The 16,680-nt window shown below is 37.2% G+C and overlaps 1 protein-coding gene across 1 annotated transcript in view; it reads right to left on the bottom strand.

The window, feature by feature from the left end:
- MYO3B (myosin IIIB) overlaps positions 1-16,680 on the bottom strand; it is a 173,754-nt gene that overhangs the window by 102,221 nt on the left and 54,853 nt on the right. Inside the window, exon 10 of the mRNA XM_030241751.2 lies at positions 5,811-5,966. Within this exon, the coding sequence (XP_030097611.2) occupies positions 5,811-5,966 (156 nt within the window). The remainder of the gene's footprint in view (positions 1-5,810; positions 5,967-16,680) is intronic.

The raw sequence follows: 16,680 nt of genomic DNA, 5'->3' as shown, positions 1-16,680 counted from the left end.
ACACACTAAATCTCTTCTGACTTTCTCCTTAAGCAGGCTGTATGTTGGAATCTCTTGTACCGTGAATCAAAAAAGCAACCAACCACACTAATAAGTTCAAGAGATCAAAAGGTGTATTTGGGAAGTGAGCAGCTCTCTCATAACCTCCCTTAATGGATTATCAAACACACTCAAACATTATTTAACAACAATATAATCTCCACAAATAAAATGTTTACTGTTAAATGAGAATGAATAATAGCCATAACTTGTAACATATCTTTGCTTAGACCCTTCCCAAAGGATTCCCCAGGCTCTAGGGCAGGAATAACGAAAATAAAAATGGCTCCAGGCATTGTACATGTTTCTCCTCATTACCAGATTTACAGTGACCTAACAGTACAGTACAGTATGGCTTTATAGAACAAGACAAAGTTCTTACCTCAGCAAACTGCTATCTCTTCGCCATAGGTATGATACACTAAGTAAAACTATTAATAGTATTTCATAAGTGAAAGGAACAGAGAAATATTGAGGGCAAGTGATAGAACAGAGATTACACAGCACATCAGAGTGAGAATGAGGAACAGAACACAAACCTCTACTATGTTTTTGTATTAAATTCAGGAGGTGCCTAAACATTCTTGGTTTTTCAATGACAGGCAATCATATGAATCTTCATTTGAGGAACCTATCCCTGAAGTACAGCAAGTTTATGGTAAGATTGACTTGTGTACCCTTTTTTACCTAGAGAATACATTATTAATCACACTCAGAAACACTGAGTTTATCAACACTCCATTATTATTTTTGTAACAAAAACGTTTTTATAGTTCTGCTTACCATTCCTGACTAATGTTTGCTTGTTCTGTTGGCACACCTTGCTGTAACTTAAAATCCTTTTTTTTTCCTCCATTCTCCAATTCAGTACTACATGAGGTATGAGTCTTTAGGAATGAATGGTATTTCTTGTTCTCACAATGTTTCTGTGCATAAGGACACTATCTGAACAACCATCTTACAGTATTTGTGTGAATACAGAAGCAGGAACATAAAAAAAGAGAAGGAAAAACAGGAAAAAACTGAGTGAGATCCTGTGGAAGAATCCTCTCTGATTTTAACAAATGCTTCCTGTCTAGAGGCAGCTACATATTAATAGAAATAAGACTGCTGTGACTCCCACAATGACCTAGAAATCAGTATCCATGTGTTAAAAAAGAATTCTGTATTTGACTTTAGAATAGATGGGGAAGAAAAATTCTGCATGCCTGGAATGAATACATGTGAAGCAACATTCTGATGCACTAACCTTTATTTTTCAAGGATTGAAGAACTTCTGTAAAAATAGAACTAATGGACTACTTAACACTGAATAAATTTCTTAGAATTAAACTTCATATAATTGTTAGTATGCCAAAGCTGTAAATGGAAAGTGCATTGATGCTAACTAGCAATTATGCTTTGGTATTGTTAGAAAACAAATACAGTTAACTGATAGCTTATAAAAGGGATATGGATAAGAAAGATAATACCCAGAGCTCATCTTTACACAGCTGTGACATTAGACTTTCTCACCAAGTTTTTCCTCATGAGAGTATAAGACACAGGCCATGCAGGAGAGGAGAGCTAATGCTGAACTGCCAAAACACAAGAATTTCAGTGTAAAAGATGCCAACAGATGAAAAAAAGAATCTTCTTCCTCCTTACAAGTGTGGAAAGAGGGGTATTCCAGCTGGGTTTTCTCTAAACACTTATTTGCATAAGGATTGAAGACATCTGCACCACACCAATGAAAATAATTTAGGGAAAACCAGAACTAGTGGAAAAGTTTCAAAGAGTATTTTTTTCAGTAAAAAGGCAGGATAAATTGTTAATGTTATTTTTAAAAGCGGTCTTTTACCAGCATAAACATTTTCTTTTTATTATTAATTTTTAACCTAAAGGAAATCAGAATATAAAATTCTCTAGTAAGTTGCTTCATGGAAAAGTAACAACAGTATGTCCATCAGCAACAAAATGATGATAGCAACAAAAGTGTGTTAACAGACTTCTTTGAGCTCAAGGTCAATAAAGAGCCCCTTCAGTTCAGAGGTCTGAAGAAATGTACTGAAGTTAAGCCTAGCTGTACTGCACACAAAGCTGACAAAAGAAGAATGAAAGAAACTAAAATAAGGTGATGTTTCAGTGACTCCAGAGGCCAACCCAAATGGTCCTACCAAAAGGGGCCAGCCTGTTTCTTTCTACCACTCTCCTGTTTATTCCTGGCCATGTGAAGCATTCCCTCCTTCACTTCAGCACAGAGTAGAAAGTTGTGTTTCTGCTGGCTTAGTTTTTTTCTCTCACTGACAATCCCTGAAGCTGCAATAAAAACAGCATCATGAGTTTGTTCCTGGGAGCTGAGGGAAAATGAAAGAAGTCAGTTCTCTCCTTTTCACTAGCAGTGCATTGCTAGATCAGCTCTCCATGTCTCTCCTTCACATGCTCTAAGTCATTAGTAGTGACTTTCAAGTCTGCAGGCTCGCTCTCAGGCACAATGAGCTAAAGTGATGTACCAAAATAGGCAAAACTGGCAGGGCTCCACTGGAAAGAGAATCCTATTTAAAACCACACAGGGGCTGAGTCAGTACAGAATCAAAAGACTCAAATCCAAAGCACCATCCTGGAAGACTTGCATATGAGACAAAACACCTCCTGATCAGCTGTCATCACCAGTGAGTCCTTGGGCTCCCTCAAAGAAGAAATGCTGTTAACACAAGCACACTGATGATTTACCAGTCTCTGGAAATTTTCGTTCTCTTACTTATCTTTTAAATGACTGATTTGTAGTGTTGCTCTACTCCTAAAAATGGGTGTCTGTTTTACTTTATTTCTGAACATCAGGAAATTAATTGTTGTGGTGTGTGTTCAGTTCCCAATTGAGTTATCTTCCCTGTTTTGTATTGTTTTGTGATGCTTTCCCCCAGTTACACCCCTATACCCAGTTCGATGGTTCAGTCCTGGTTCCCCCTTTCCCTCGAATGGTATCCTCCCTGTCTGGGCTCGCTGCCAAGCCCTTGTCTCCACCCCCGTTTCCCTGGCAACTGCCCCTTTCCCCTCCTCCAGAGCCCCGTTCATCTCCTGAAACCCCCCCATCCTTCCAGAAACTTCTCCCTTCCACAGGGGGTGATTGGGCAGGTGCCCTGAGCCCCTCCTTCGTTCGTGTACCACTTGTTGCCACCCCTGTCAGTCATGTTGAATTCCCCTCCTCAGTTTCTCCCGATTGGTTATTGTACACGCCTTTATATACTGCTTCTCCCCCTTTTGTCTCGTCTTTTCCCGCCTGGACCGGTGGAGGAATGATACATTAAAACCACTGGGCTACACCGGGCGTGTCAAGACCCTCTTTTCTCTCGGCTTCTCCGCCTTGCCGCTTCTTTTCGATACTGTTGCTGCTGTCCTGCCGAGGAAGGCGCAGCCCGGAGGTCCCTGACGGATCTGGGTAGTGCCCCCTTAGCTGCTAGCTGCTGCTGTGCTCCGAGCTAGCCACGGCCGCCTTCCCCCCCCTGCTCGGACGGGAGGGGAGTGCTTTCGACACAGCAGCCGCGGCAATTAATGTACATTTCATCATGCCTGTCATGGGCACATCAACAAACAGAAAAAACATGCACTATATTCAACATTGTAATAGGAAAGTTTTTCCTAACATGGATTTGAATTGGCCTTATTTACTTTGAAGTGGTGACTCTACATTCATATGACTTCTACAGATCATTACAAATGAATGCCAGTAAATATTTTACAGTACCATCTGGTCATATGTTCTTCTGCATGTCAATTTTTGTATTGAAAATTATGTTGTAGATGTGTTACAGAGGTTTTAAAGGCTTTTAATGGGTAAAAATTTTTCTAGAGGGTACAATAGCCCTATTACAGAGCCAAGTTTTTTACTGTTATGAGGCTATGTCAATCCTCTTGGGAAAATTCTAATTAGATGCTCTTAGTGGTTGGCTCTTTTGTAATAATCTTATGTTTCTAGTCCAGCATTAACTGCCTGGCCCACAGACTTAATATTTTGCAGGGATGTACTTTTGCTATCTCAATACATTTGTACCAATTTGATCAAGCTTAAAATCTTTAGAATATCATACTGAACAATATGTTATAGATTTCAGAGGTAAACAATAAGTAGATTTTGTCCTCACTGAGCATGATCTCAACCCCATCATAGTGGGCTGGTGCTTCACAGAAGAAGTAAGGATACCACAGTATAATGCTAAAACAATCAGAAAGATTTTTGTTTGAAAATAAAGTATTTAAACTGGGTTAGGCAGTGACAGGACAGACAAGGAGTTAAACTTCCTTAGATGAGCACTGATTCATACTAGGGTGCTGGGAAGCAAAATCCTTCTAACAGCCCAGTCATGTCCAAGGTGCAGTAGCTTGTCTGTCACAGCATACCCAGTTAATACATGAAAAGGCTCGAGGAAAGAAATGCTGTCGTGCTCTTGGTTCTTTGTCACTCCACATTATGGAGCTCAATCCCAGCATAATGTATTGGAATAACATGACAAATCCATTTCAGAGCTTCTCTTAGCACAAGGATCTTCTCACTCTGTCTATATGTGCAATCAGGTCAACATATGGAAAAATTCTTATACCTCTTGGGCCAGCCACACCATAGCTGTAGGCAATGTGATCTGTGAGGTGCTATATGGGGAAGGAATCTTAGGAAACTAGATAAAGCAGTAACTTCTACTGTAATGCAGGCATAACTCCCACCCACAGTGAGCATTTCCAGGTATGTTTTCCCAGAAAACAAACAAAGAAACCAACAAGAACAAACACACACACCCCACCAAACCAACCAAACAAAAACTCACCACCCATACAAGTCAGCTTCACCTTGAAACTATTTTTAGCAACAATTCCCTTATTTTAACTTGTACATTTTGTTTGGGCCTTTAGCATTTCAGCAACAGAGATTTCTGGCATGTAAGTATATACATGTTTATGACTTTTGAATCATAGCATCTAATTTACTTCATCAACATTAATAGGTGGTTATTTATAATAATGGGCCACAGCTTATCTAACTCTCGAATTTCATATTATTTTATATTCAGAATGATTGCTGAACTTTGGGCAGTATGTTCATTTGCATTTCATTCCCTTTTGAAACAGTGAAATTCTGCCACCCTCTGGACAACAACTAAACTAAGATACATTTACAGTCAGCCTCAAAAGATGCCACTTCTGCCACTAAACATGAATTGTTTTTTAGGTACATTTTAAAATTAATTACTGGGCTGAATGGAAAAATAGAAGTTACTATTAAACTATAGGTATAACAACTACTTTCAGTACTGAGCAGCCTTCTTACTAATAGGATTTATTGAAGCAGCAAACTTCAAACTTTTCTGTTCTTAACTTCTTCTAGCAGTCACTTGAATGCTCACAGTTGTATTTTTAAAGATCTGTTACCAAAGTATGATACAATGTTTTGTGCCAACATTTATTTCCACAAATCAGGACATTCTGGAATTATCAACATCTTTCTGATTGAGCCAAACGAGAACAAGTATAGAACAGAGTTCAGTGGGTGAAAGAAAGGCTAAGAAAGTTGCATTATGGCTGATCAAACTAGCTTTAAAATGTATCAAAGGGACAATACAACTCTTACATTCACAGAGCAAGCAGTACTTGTTGCTAGTAATATTGGCATTCAACACACTAATATGATCATTTGAAACAGTAAAACTCACACTCAAAGTTTCAATTTGTGCTTCCAGTAGAAATGCAGGGAAGGAGGGCTGCAGCATAAATTTTGTTACATACAGTACCTTGTACAGTACCTTGTTTTGGCTACAGAGCCCAGCTGCTGCTGTTCTTGGATGAGCTCAGCCAGCTGTTTTTGCAAAGACATTTCTTTACCGTGTACTTGCTTAATAAATGGATGTTCCAGAAGATGGGTGACTGAAGGACGCTCCTCAAAATCTTTGATTAGACACCTGTGACAGACAAATAAGGGTCTCAGACAACAATGTTATCATTACAGCATGAATTGAGTCAGCTTACTGTGTGGCTGCCACTCCGTTTTCTTTTTCCACAAATTTGAGTTCCTCAATATCTAACAAGACTCTTCCATACTGCAATAAATCTGGCATAAAATACTTAGCTAAGTGAATGCACTCCACAAGAATACTAGTATAAAGGCTAAAAATTCAAGCTTATTTAATCTCTCTTTTTAACTGCAACTAGGTAAAAGGAAAAAAATTACATTGTATCCTACAAGACCTGTACAGTTAATACACATAAAAATTAAAATGAAGAGACAATACTTCATTCACTTTAATTTTTTATCTATTCTCTGATGAGAGCTTGACTATGAACTGTAGGATACAGCCTACTGAAAATCATGACTGAAACCTGTGGTACAACACTACACAGAAGGATTTGATATACAGCTTTGTTTTTAAAATGAATGTTATGGGTAGACATTCTATATCACAATGATGAGTGTTAGCATAAGAATCATAGAAAATTCTGCAAACCTGCATAATTCAGTCTGTAAGAGAAAGGAATCAGTCAGAATTAAATGCTAGCCATGGCACCAAAGTTCTTTCTGTGAACTAGTGCAGTACAGGTGAACTAGTAATGAGTAAAGAAATACATCCTATTAAATCAGTATAAAATAAAGTACCGTAGTAATTTATATAATTGAGATTTAAGTTTGGAGAAGTCATCACTCAAGCTGAATTATCTCGTGCATAATAAAGCTGAAAAAATACCATTCAAACAGAACAATGATCCAACAGGATAAGACTGCTTTCAAGTATCCTCTAATTAATAATATTAAATCATTCTATTCATCTTGCTCAAATAATAATATTGACATTATTTGAGAATGTGAAAAAGAAGTGCTGCAATTCAGTATATACCTCCCTTCTAGTATCTATAATTTCAGCAAATTATAGCTCAAGATGAATTTATTTAATGAGATGCATTCATACTACATAGTTTACAATTTCCTTTCATATTTGCTGAATAAGTACCTAAATATTTAATTGCAGGGCCAAATATCACAGATCAAGACTATCATTTTAGCCAAAAGTCCAGTGAAACTTAAATAACTTTTAGAATTTATTTTCTAGTAATAAAAGTAACAATGTACCATATTTGAACTACATTACAAAAAATCATATACATTAATTGGTTTCAAATACTACCAAACACATTAGCAAGTTATTAAAGTTTAGCCTCACCTCAAAGACTTTACTGAAGAGTAAAGTCTGGTCTTAAAATGATCCTTGAAATATCTTTGAGCATAACTTTAATACTTTAGGTTCCTGAAAATCATTTTACTAACCTCTTCTGTACATCTATTCCAGGAAAGAAAGTCTGTAAAATGTAAAATGTGTTACCAGTTTTGGAACTGTTTTGGTGAATTTTGCTATAGGCTAGAACTGTAGCCTCCTGATAGAAACACTAAAGCAACACAACCTGCTTTATCTCCATCCCTCTGGGCACAAGGCTATAAATACCAGTCCTTCCCCTCCAGGAAAAGATCCATCATTAGCTGTGAACAGGTTCTGACAATCTCCCCTACCCCTTTTCTTTTTAGTAATCTGGGAGTTTTAAAAGTCAATACGCCCACACAGACAATACAATCTATGCCAATCCTGTTTAAATTCATGTTTCCTGAGAAAAAGGAAAAAAGCATTTGAAAAGAAAGACATTAATCAGGAAGACAGAGGAAAAGAGAACAAAACAAGAAGTGCTATGCGTTATACAAAGTCACAGATTGATGGCAAGTATCTGAAGTAGAGATTTCAGTCTGAAAAGCTCATGCACTCATGATTTTTACCATTCTACCAATAATTACAACTTTACAGTATTTATGTTTTATTGTTAATAAATAAATGTTCTTGTTAAATTTGATTTCATCTAGAGTTTTTCAGTACTATAACTGAATTGAAGTGAATCTACATCATAGGATCATGGATAGTTGTGTTGGAAGGGACCTTTCAAGGTCATGTAGTTCAAACCCCCTGCAATGCAGAGGGACATGAACTATATCAAGCTGCTCAGAACCCTGTTCAACTTCACCTTGACTCTTTCCAGGGATAGGGCATCTACCAACCTCTGTCAGTGTTTCACCTCAACGCAAAAAATGTCCTTCTGATATCTAGTCTGAATTCACTCTTTTTGCTTAAAACCATTATCTCTTGTCCTATTACAATAGCCACTTGCTTTTCAGATAATGATATTAGAGTTTAAATGGATTATCTTCAACACAGTTCCAGACAGGATATCTTGTGTTTATCAAAAGTGTGAAGAACATGCAAACCTTAGACCTGGTGGCATGCAGTTATTAATATGAATTCTCTGAGCTCTGAACATCCACAAAGACACTCTACAAACAGGACACAGAAGTTGCATGAGAGTTTTTCTATATACATGGCCCCTAGGTGAGACATCAAAATGTCCAGGATACTGCACTCATTGTGGAAGTCTAACAAGAAGAGACATTTTGAAGAAAAAAGTTCTTAGCTTCTCTCTAGCGTGCCTGAAATGTGACCTTTTCAGGTTTGGAAGATGTTTTAACGAGCACAGGTAAGTTCTGTGAAGGACATGGTCTTGGAGAACTTTCAGATTATTTTTGCCTCTGTCCATAATCCTACCAATCCCTCACTGACCATTCACTTTGTGTGCATGCTTCCCCTTTGCAGCAATCAGTGTTTATCTGTTTTTTCATCTAAAGCAGCCTTCATGCTCTGGCAGTAGGATATTGCTGCAGTCTGCATTCATGTAGGATTTCACTTGAAACACAACCAAAACTTTGTTAAATTTCAGGATGACTAAGTTAATGACACAAGACACCTCAACATGATTCTGTGATCAAACTCTCTCTGTTCCAAGCTCAGAGCACACCTCCTATTGTGCCAAGTCTGTGCCTGCATCGAAGAACAGAGTCCTTTCAGAAGGATAATGAGATGACACAACAAAGCAGAGAGCTAGTAACTAACAGCTGTGCAAGGGTGAGGGAGAGCTGCTTAAATTCATGTCTGTAACTTCATGTGTGAGTACTTCAGATCCAGGGAAGAGACTAACAGGAGAATAAACATTTCCACTGGAGTTGGTTTAATCCATCAAGTCAAAGGGCAAGTTCCTAGAACTTGTGTCACAGAAACACAGCAGCAGAAAGAGCAGGTAGGCCATAGGGAACTCAGGTGTATGAGGCATACACCCTCCTCTGCCTCTAAACAGCAGAAGTTTTGAGTCAGTCACTTCTAGAAAATAGCCCCTACTAGGTTTCAAATGAAGTAAACAGCTTGCAGCTTAGTCATTGTAGGTACTGAGGGCTCAGTCTGTACTCAAGTATTCAGTGCCAATTTGATGTCTCACCAGCTTGCTGTGATGGAATGTAGGATGGAAAGCTGTCATGTGACACTGAAAACATAGCCCTTATGTTTCTCAGGGCATATTCCTTTGTCCTTATTCCTCTCTATGTAGGAAAGGCCTACTGATATTCTGCTTCTACACACTGTCAGTTCAACTGTGTTGCTTTTAGTGCAACACGAATGCCTGCTGCTGCTGTTCTTAGTAAACATTATCTGTAAAATAAAAATTTTTGGGCCACCACCTAAGTGCTAATGAAAAATGATGCATCAGACTGCCAGTGTCACTGCAGGTGTTCAATAAGGTGTCATCATCCCCTATTAGAAGTAGTATTGACACTATAATGCTCTTCAGAAAAAACCAAATACAGAATATCAGCTCTTACAATGCTAAAGCCTGCACAAAGGTGAGAATTATCACAATGTTTTCTACTGACCTGCACTCTGACATAGAATTATAATGTGTGGAAAAGTTAACTATATGAGTGTCTGAGTTTAAACTTGCCAGTAAATACAGGGAGAAGATGTATTCAACATATATGCCAGAAAAAAAGAAATCAAGAACCAATAATCATTCAGTAATGCCAACATTTGGAAGAGTACAGTAACAAAACAGCTTTTACAATTTCCCTCATCACAAAATAGTCTGAAATCAGTGTGTGCACTGTACAAGTGAAATATAAAAAGCCCTACTAATGAAGGATTTTTTTCTGAGGAAAAAAGAAAACTAAAACATCTTCAGCTTCTCATCTGAGCATTCATTTAAGACCAGTTTGGACAGTTAGCTCAAGCACTGTCAAACATCAACCATACTGCAATTATTCATAAAACCAGTAAATGTGCTGCACCTGCAAATTCAGCCAAATTGTTTGGCTCATAGAAAAAAAAAAAAAGATAAAAGGTGGTGCATTAGTCTGAACAGAGCAAATTGACTAGCAAATCTACTACAAGATGGGTTTCAAATAAGGTATGATGAAAGTATCACATTTAGTCTTCTATTTTTTGGATCTAAAATAATAGAAAGGCTAAGCAAGTAGAGATTGAAAAAAGAAATAAAAACTGTAGGTTTGCCTTGATGAAAGTCAATCCATTATCTAATTGGAAATTCTAGTATCTTCCATCACGCTTTCTTAGCAGAAAATTAATTCTCAGAATTCATTAGCGTCACTACATTAAACATAGGTTGCAGCCATTTGCTGCAATCTCACAGCCAGGCTCCTAAGCACCATTTCCATTCTGCCACAATTACAAGCAAAGATGAAGCATTTATTAGCAGAGGATAAGAGCAGCCTCCCATCCACACAGGCCCATCTGAGACAGCCTCTAAAAATTCACTGGCTGCTTGCACTCGGATGATAACATTGTTGGAATTGCTGGGTCTCAGACAATGTACACAGCCATTTCACAAGTAGCGAATCAGATGGCTGAAAAGGAGAGATTTATCAGCATTCATGAGCTAATATTTACTAATGAATAAATGGAAAGAAACAGATTTCATAAGAGCTGCAGTGGTGGTCTAAGTCTTCTGCGTGTTCAGAAATAGAAAAATAACGTCACTCACTATTGCAGCCAAATCTAAGTAGAGCAGCAGCAGTTCTTTCTTTCAGAAATTCCCTTTCATTTGATCTATTATGATCTATTTGACCCCAAGTACTTTCTTTAAAAAGAAAGAAATCAAGCAGCTGCAACTCTCATATCTTAGTTACACTATGATTTATCACCAGCATTTTGGTTTTTTCAATTATTACATTTTTGTAAATGCTACATTTTCTCATGATTTCTTATCTACTAGAAGTATATTGCTGGAAGTAATTTTGTCTCATAACCGAAATATCCAATCAGACTTCAAGCACCTATTTAATATCTACATGCATGGAAGATACATAGGTTAATATTTGGAAGAAATTATGTATTAGACTACACTAGAGCTGGGGAATTCATACAGCAGCCTCTGGATAACGGTGGTATCAAGTCCCTGTGCTGTTCAACTGTTATCTGTTAGCTAAAGTCCTCACTGCCACTCCTCTGGTCCCTATCTCCCTGCCACTCCCTGCCTCATCAGGGTGCTTTCCCCATCATCTGCTCCTCTCACAGCTCTAGACCATTCTCCCCTGCTCTCCGCGTATTTCACTCCTTGCACCAGTACCTGTTGTCTAGCAGTGAGCAATCCTTCCAGGGCTCTGCTGGAAGGATAAAAGAACTTTCCAGGGTCTTGAACCAGACTCCATGTCATCCTAAAATGCTAAGATCCTCTCGTCCCAGAAAATACAGTTACCAGACTGCCCTCAAAGATAAGAGATGTTCTAGAGTGGTTCAGCTGAGATTCTAGAGTGGAAATTTCCCAGAGGAAGAAGAGAAAGAGTAAGATCATATTCTCTTGAAAGTAGGGAGCATTCTCTCCTAAGCAGGAAGAATGAGGTGTCTGGGTTCTGAGACTTTTTTTTTTGACTCTGCATACTTACCTGATTACTTACATCACAAGGTTGCTTCATGATGCAAGATTAATGAAATCAAGACCATGACCTCAAACGGGTTGACTCCCCCTGCTTAGAGAGATGGAAGGACAGACACTGACAACCAGGATCATCTATGACCACACACTAGGTCAGAAACTTTCCAGTCAAGGAAGGAAAAATAACAGCCTCTGAGATTTTTATAGCTGGTTAAAATGCTCAGTAACTGAGTGTTCCTTCTACCTCTGAAGCATATGTAGCTGTGGCAGGCACTGGACAGTTACATGCAGCCAAGAGGTGGAAAAGACATTTCATTAACTACCTCTGTAATAAGATGCAGGAATGTGCCTGCTTCCCTGACACTTCCCTGCTTTCCACTTGCAGGCCTGCCCAACCCCCACTGCTGCAGGTCACTAATGTGCAAAAGTGAACTAAAAAACTGTGACAGCTTTGCCAACAGCATTTCTGTTTTCAGTCCTAATTCAGCAGGACTCACAGGATAGAAATAACCTTATCTTCAGGACTATATATAGCTGTCCCTTTACAGAAAGTAAATGCTGGGCACTAGGGATATGTGTGTAAGTTAAATAGGTCTCCTGTCTTGCACAATATTCCATGATAAATAATAAGGATTTTACTGTTCATTCTGCTCTAATTACGTATCAGATAAAAGACTGAATTTATGACAAAGAACTCAATCATCACATGCATGGTATAAATTCTGATGGTCAGAACACATTTATAACACTATTGATCTGCCTTTTGGTAGCAAATGCTGTAAATTACTAATCCTCCCTAAGAATGAGACAAACACTCAAACACTGATATGTCACCATAACCTATTTTCTTAATAAATCTTCTTTCAGTTTAATGTTAAACATCAAGCACCATATAGTATAATTTAGAGCACACATCTGAAACATAACAAAGATTCTATCACACTGAAATTGTAAAATTAGGTGTAGTTAAATACCTTTGCCTCTTCTAAATCTTCAAAACTTACAGTAGGTTTCCCAGCCTTGTTTGGGCTGACTAAGCATTACAATTTATTTTGGCTCATACACATGGTTTAGAAAACAACAAAAACTCTATGGAGTTGCACCTCTTGCAGCTCTTTAGCATGGATCTGACAGTTATTCATGTTGAAATCTTTGAAATTTTAGCAGTGACAACAGAAATACAATCAGAACAACTCTAGGGAGCATCTCAAAACCACCAAATACATTTATTTATTGAATGATGAAATTTATGAATAGCCTTTCACCAGGAATGGGTCTGCTTTGTTTCCTTGGTCTCTCCTTGAAGGCCCAGAAAAATAAAAACCCTTCAGAACCTCGTACAACTGAAGCTTTTTATTAGAAACAGTATGTTTTGCATGTGTACCAGATATTCTCCCTTAGGGACCTATCCCACTTTGACACTATAGCAGGCAGCTGATTTGAGGCATGATTTTTATTGTAACTACTCATTAGAAAGTTGAAAATAACTGTATTCATTGTATATGTCCATTCCTCTGTCTAAATATATATGCTTCATGCAATGTTCAAAAGTGGCTGAGATCTTTTGTCAGGTACTGTCATTCAGTATTTCAAGTTCATCTGCAGACAGATTCTGAGAGTCTACATCAATGAATGAAATGCAAAAATGTACAGATTTGGTGATAACCTTACACATCCCAGTCTGTATCTTCTTGACATTTGCAAACCTCTGCCTTCCCAGACACTGTGAAATTAATAAGTTATGTCAAATGCATATCATGTTCTCAGTGAAAGAAATGTAAAATATTCTTTACATAACATGAACAGAATGGCACTAAACAATTGCTGAAATTGTGAAAAAAAACTATCTGCATTCAGAGAAGTTGAATATAAATGGACCAGTTAAAATCTATATAATCTAGATGATCTATTATGTGAATAACTCAGAATGTAGACTCATCAACATGTAATTCAGCTTGCCAAGCCATGTTTTAAAGTACAAAAAAGTGAGTTTATCAGGACAAAAAATTGTCTTTGTACTGTATTTGCAACATCATTGCTAAAAGTTATATTCTGATGATAAACATGACCATAAATCCTTAAGTTCACATTTTGACTTTATTACTTCCTGAATTTCTTAACTCTTTAATTCCCTCCAGCTCAAAAATAACTAATTAATTCAAAGAACCATAATAGCTCATCATCGGTTAAATAAATTTAAAAGGAGAATGTCTGTCTCTGGAGATACCACTACTAATTTTAATTAAAATTACCATTTTGTGATGTAATGTAAATAAAAGTTATTGCATTCTTCTGCCACAAGAACATATTAACTCTCCAATTTATCCCTCAAGATCAGTCAAACCTTAAAGTGCCAAGAAAATTATTTGTCACTGCTGGGGTAATTTACATGGTCTTACAGAAATGGTAAAAATCCTATTGATATGTAGTCAAAATAAAGATAATTAATTATTTCTCACATGATGACTGGAGAGCCAAATTCTTCATACACAATCACAGTAGTATAGATGAGTACACATACATAGAATTGTATTGACCTTATACCAATAAAGTATGTATGTGCTGCCTGTATCTTAGTAGATACCAAATACAAAATTAGGCTGTTGCCAAAAATGACAGCTGAAATTGTGTCTTCTCTGTATTTTTTAAAAACAAAATATCTAACTCAGATTCACTATCTTCATTGCAAAAATTCTTATGGGAACACCACATTGCAGCCTTCATCTCAAGTCAAGGTCAAGAGAGCTGGGAATGGAAACATAGATTCACCAAGCTAAAAACCATCTTGACAACTCTCAGTTCAGATTTTGTAAACATTGCATCTGACTAAAATGCTGCTGCAAAATCTTCATCTCTTGGGGTAATAGTATCATAGTAAAAAATATAGACTTAATTCCTGAAAAATACATGATCACCAGTTTAGCAGCCTAAAGATTTACCAACAACGAAACTTCCAGCCCAGGAATGTTGTAAATCACTGTAATATGTTAGAGACCACTTATAAAAATTGCCTCTCGAGACAATGGCATTTCAAGGAATGGCAAAAAGGGGTGAAAAAAAATTACAGTGACCAGGTCTGGCAATCTTGGCATAAACAAAATTATTGCATAAACCTAACTGAAATCAAAAGGTTAGCCAAAGCTACATGCTCAGTTTTGGTCAGTACACAGGTCTGGCCTGCAACTTGAACAGATAAGCTTGTTATGCAAATGATGTTAGCATCAAGGAGGAGGTAGATAATGAAATTATTCAAAAGCTAACCACTCATCACAAGAGTGACAGAAACATCAGGCAAGGTCCTAACACATGGATAAAAGGCAGTATGGAATTTATACAATCACTGCTTTTAATTTATCATAACTGGGCTGTCACAAGGCAGGCATCAAAAAATGCATAACTAATGCATATAAATGAGCCAATTATCAGTAATGGCTAAAAGGTTTGAAGTTGTATGATCCAATGCTTCATTATCTGAATTTTTCTAGAAAGTCCACTAATGTAAATCTAAGCCTCCATAAAAACATCTTGTAACCTCTGTATCATAACAACTTTACTAACACATGCCCAAGAATAGAACAGTGTCAGAGAGAATTCAATTTCAGCAGTCTCTTAACGACAGCTATAGCACAGGCTATTTATTACAATTGTTGAGTTTCTCCACGTTAAGAGAACTGTGTAGGAGCATATTTCCTTACTTCACTGTGCACATCACTGAAAAAATGAAAAGCAAGGCTTGAGAGCCTGCTAAAGCTGATGATGAGGAAGTAATTAAGCAAAAGTAAATAATAATCCATATGATTAATGAGATACAATTTCAGTATATAAAAAAACCTCAAAGGACAAGATTAAAAACAAGTTTAGCCATAAAGTATTAACATCTGACTTGTTTTATGACCAGTGCATGTTGAACTAAATGACCAAACAAATGCTAAGAAATGTTTCAGAGTTTTTTGTATTGTTCTAAAGCTCAGCAGGGACTCTAAAAGGGAGGACACCAAGAAAGAAAACTTACATAACAATGCTGAAGGTTAATGCACAATGTTCCTGACACAGGAATGTAATCTTATTTACCAGGTGCAGTGACTTTCTAAAGCACAAGTGGAATATGACCCATTAGTGCTGGTCCCCCAGAATACACTACAGTCCTTAAATACAATTCAACCAATGGTATTTTATAACAGAATGAGATTCATCCAGCACTTGGTGACCCTTGTACTTAAACACTGAATCTGCCATAGATCCCAATGTACCCTGCTGTGTAAACAAGGACACGCATTATGGAGAATCAGAACTTGGATCAACCTGCTCTAGAGGAATGTACTTCTGCTGCCCACACCAAAGAGATGCTGAGTTACATTGCAGCAATAATAATAACAACATCCTTCCTCTGTAAGTCAAACATTACACTGTATTTCACCTTCCTTTCTGGTTTAACATCAGCATAGTAAAAACAGCCTTTTTCACAGATTACTAATAAAATTTGTGTTAGTGTATTTATTTTCAGCTTCTTCTAAAATGGAAAGACATTACTACAGAACTACTTGAAAAAGGTCTCAGGTAGGGATATTGTACTCTACAAGTAATTGGATACACCAACAAACAGAACAGATTCAAAATGCAGATGTGAATATTTACAAAACTATCTTGAAAAGTCAGTACTGACAAGTGATGTTATAGTAGTATTCCCCACATTACACAATTTGCTGTAATCCGTTCTGATGAAATATTAAACAATACTAAAAATCACTCATAAAAGTGGCAGTAATATTTTTGAATGCAATGCTAAACTATGATTTCCTAGTGTCACTATAAAAAGAAAAAAGGAAAGCAAAAGCATATTTTAGTTTGATGACAGCTGCATTCATCATGCTC

Source organism: Serinus canaria, chromosome 7 (assembly GCF_022539315.1).
Source record: "Serinus canaria isolate serCan28SL12 chromosome 7, serCan2020, whole genome shotgun sequence".
NCBI lineage: Eukaryota > Metazoa > Chordata > Aves > Passeriformes > Fringillidae > Serinus > Serinus canaria.
Note: the sequence above shows the minus strand (reverse complement) of the source record. Positions and strands in the feature narration are given on the sequence as shown.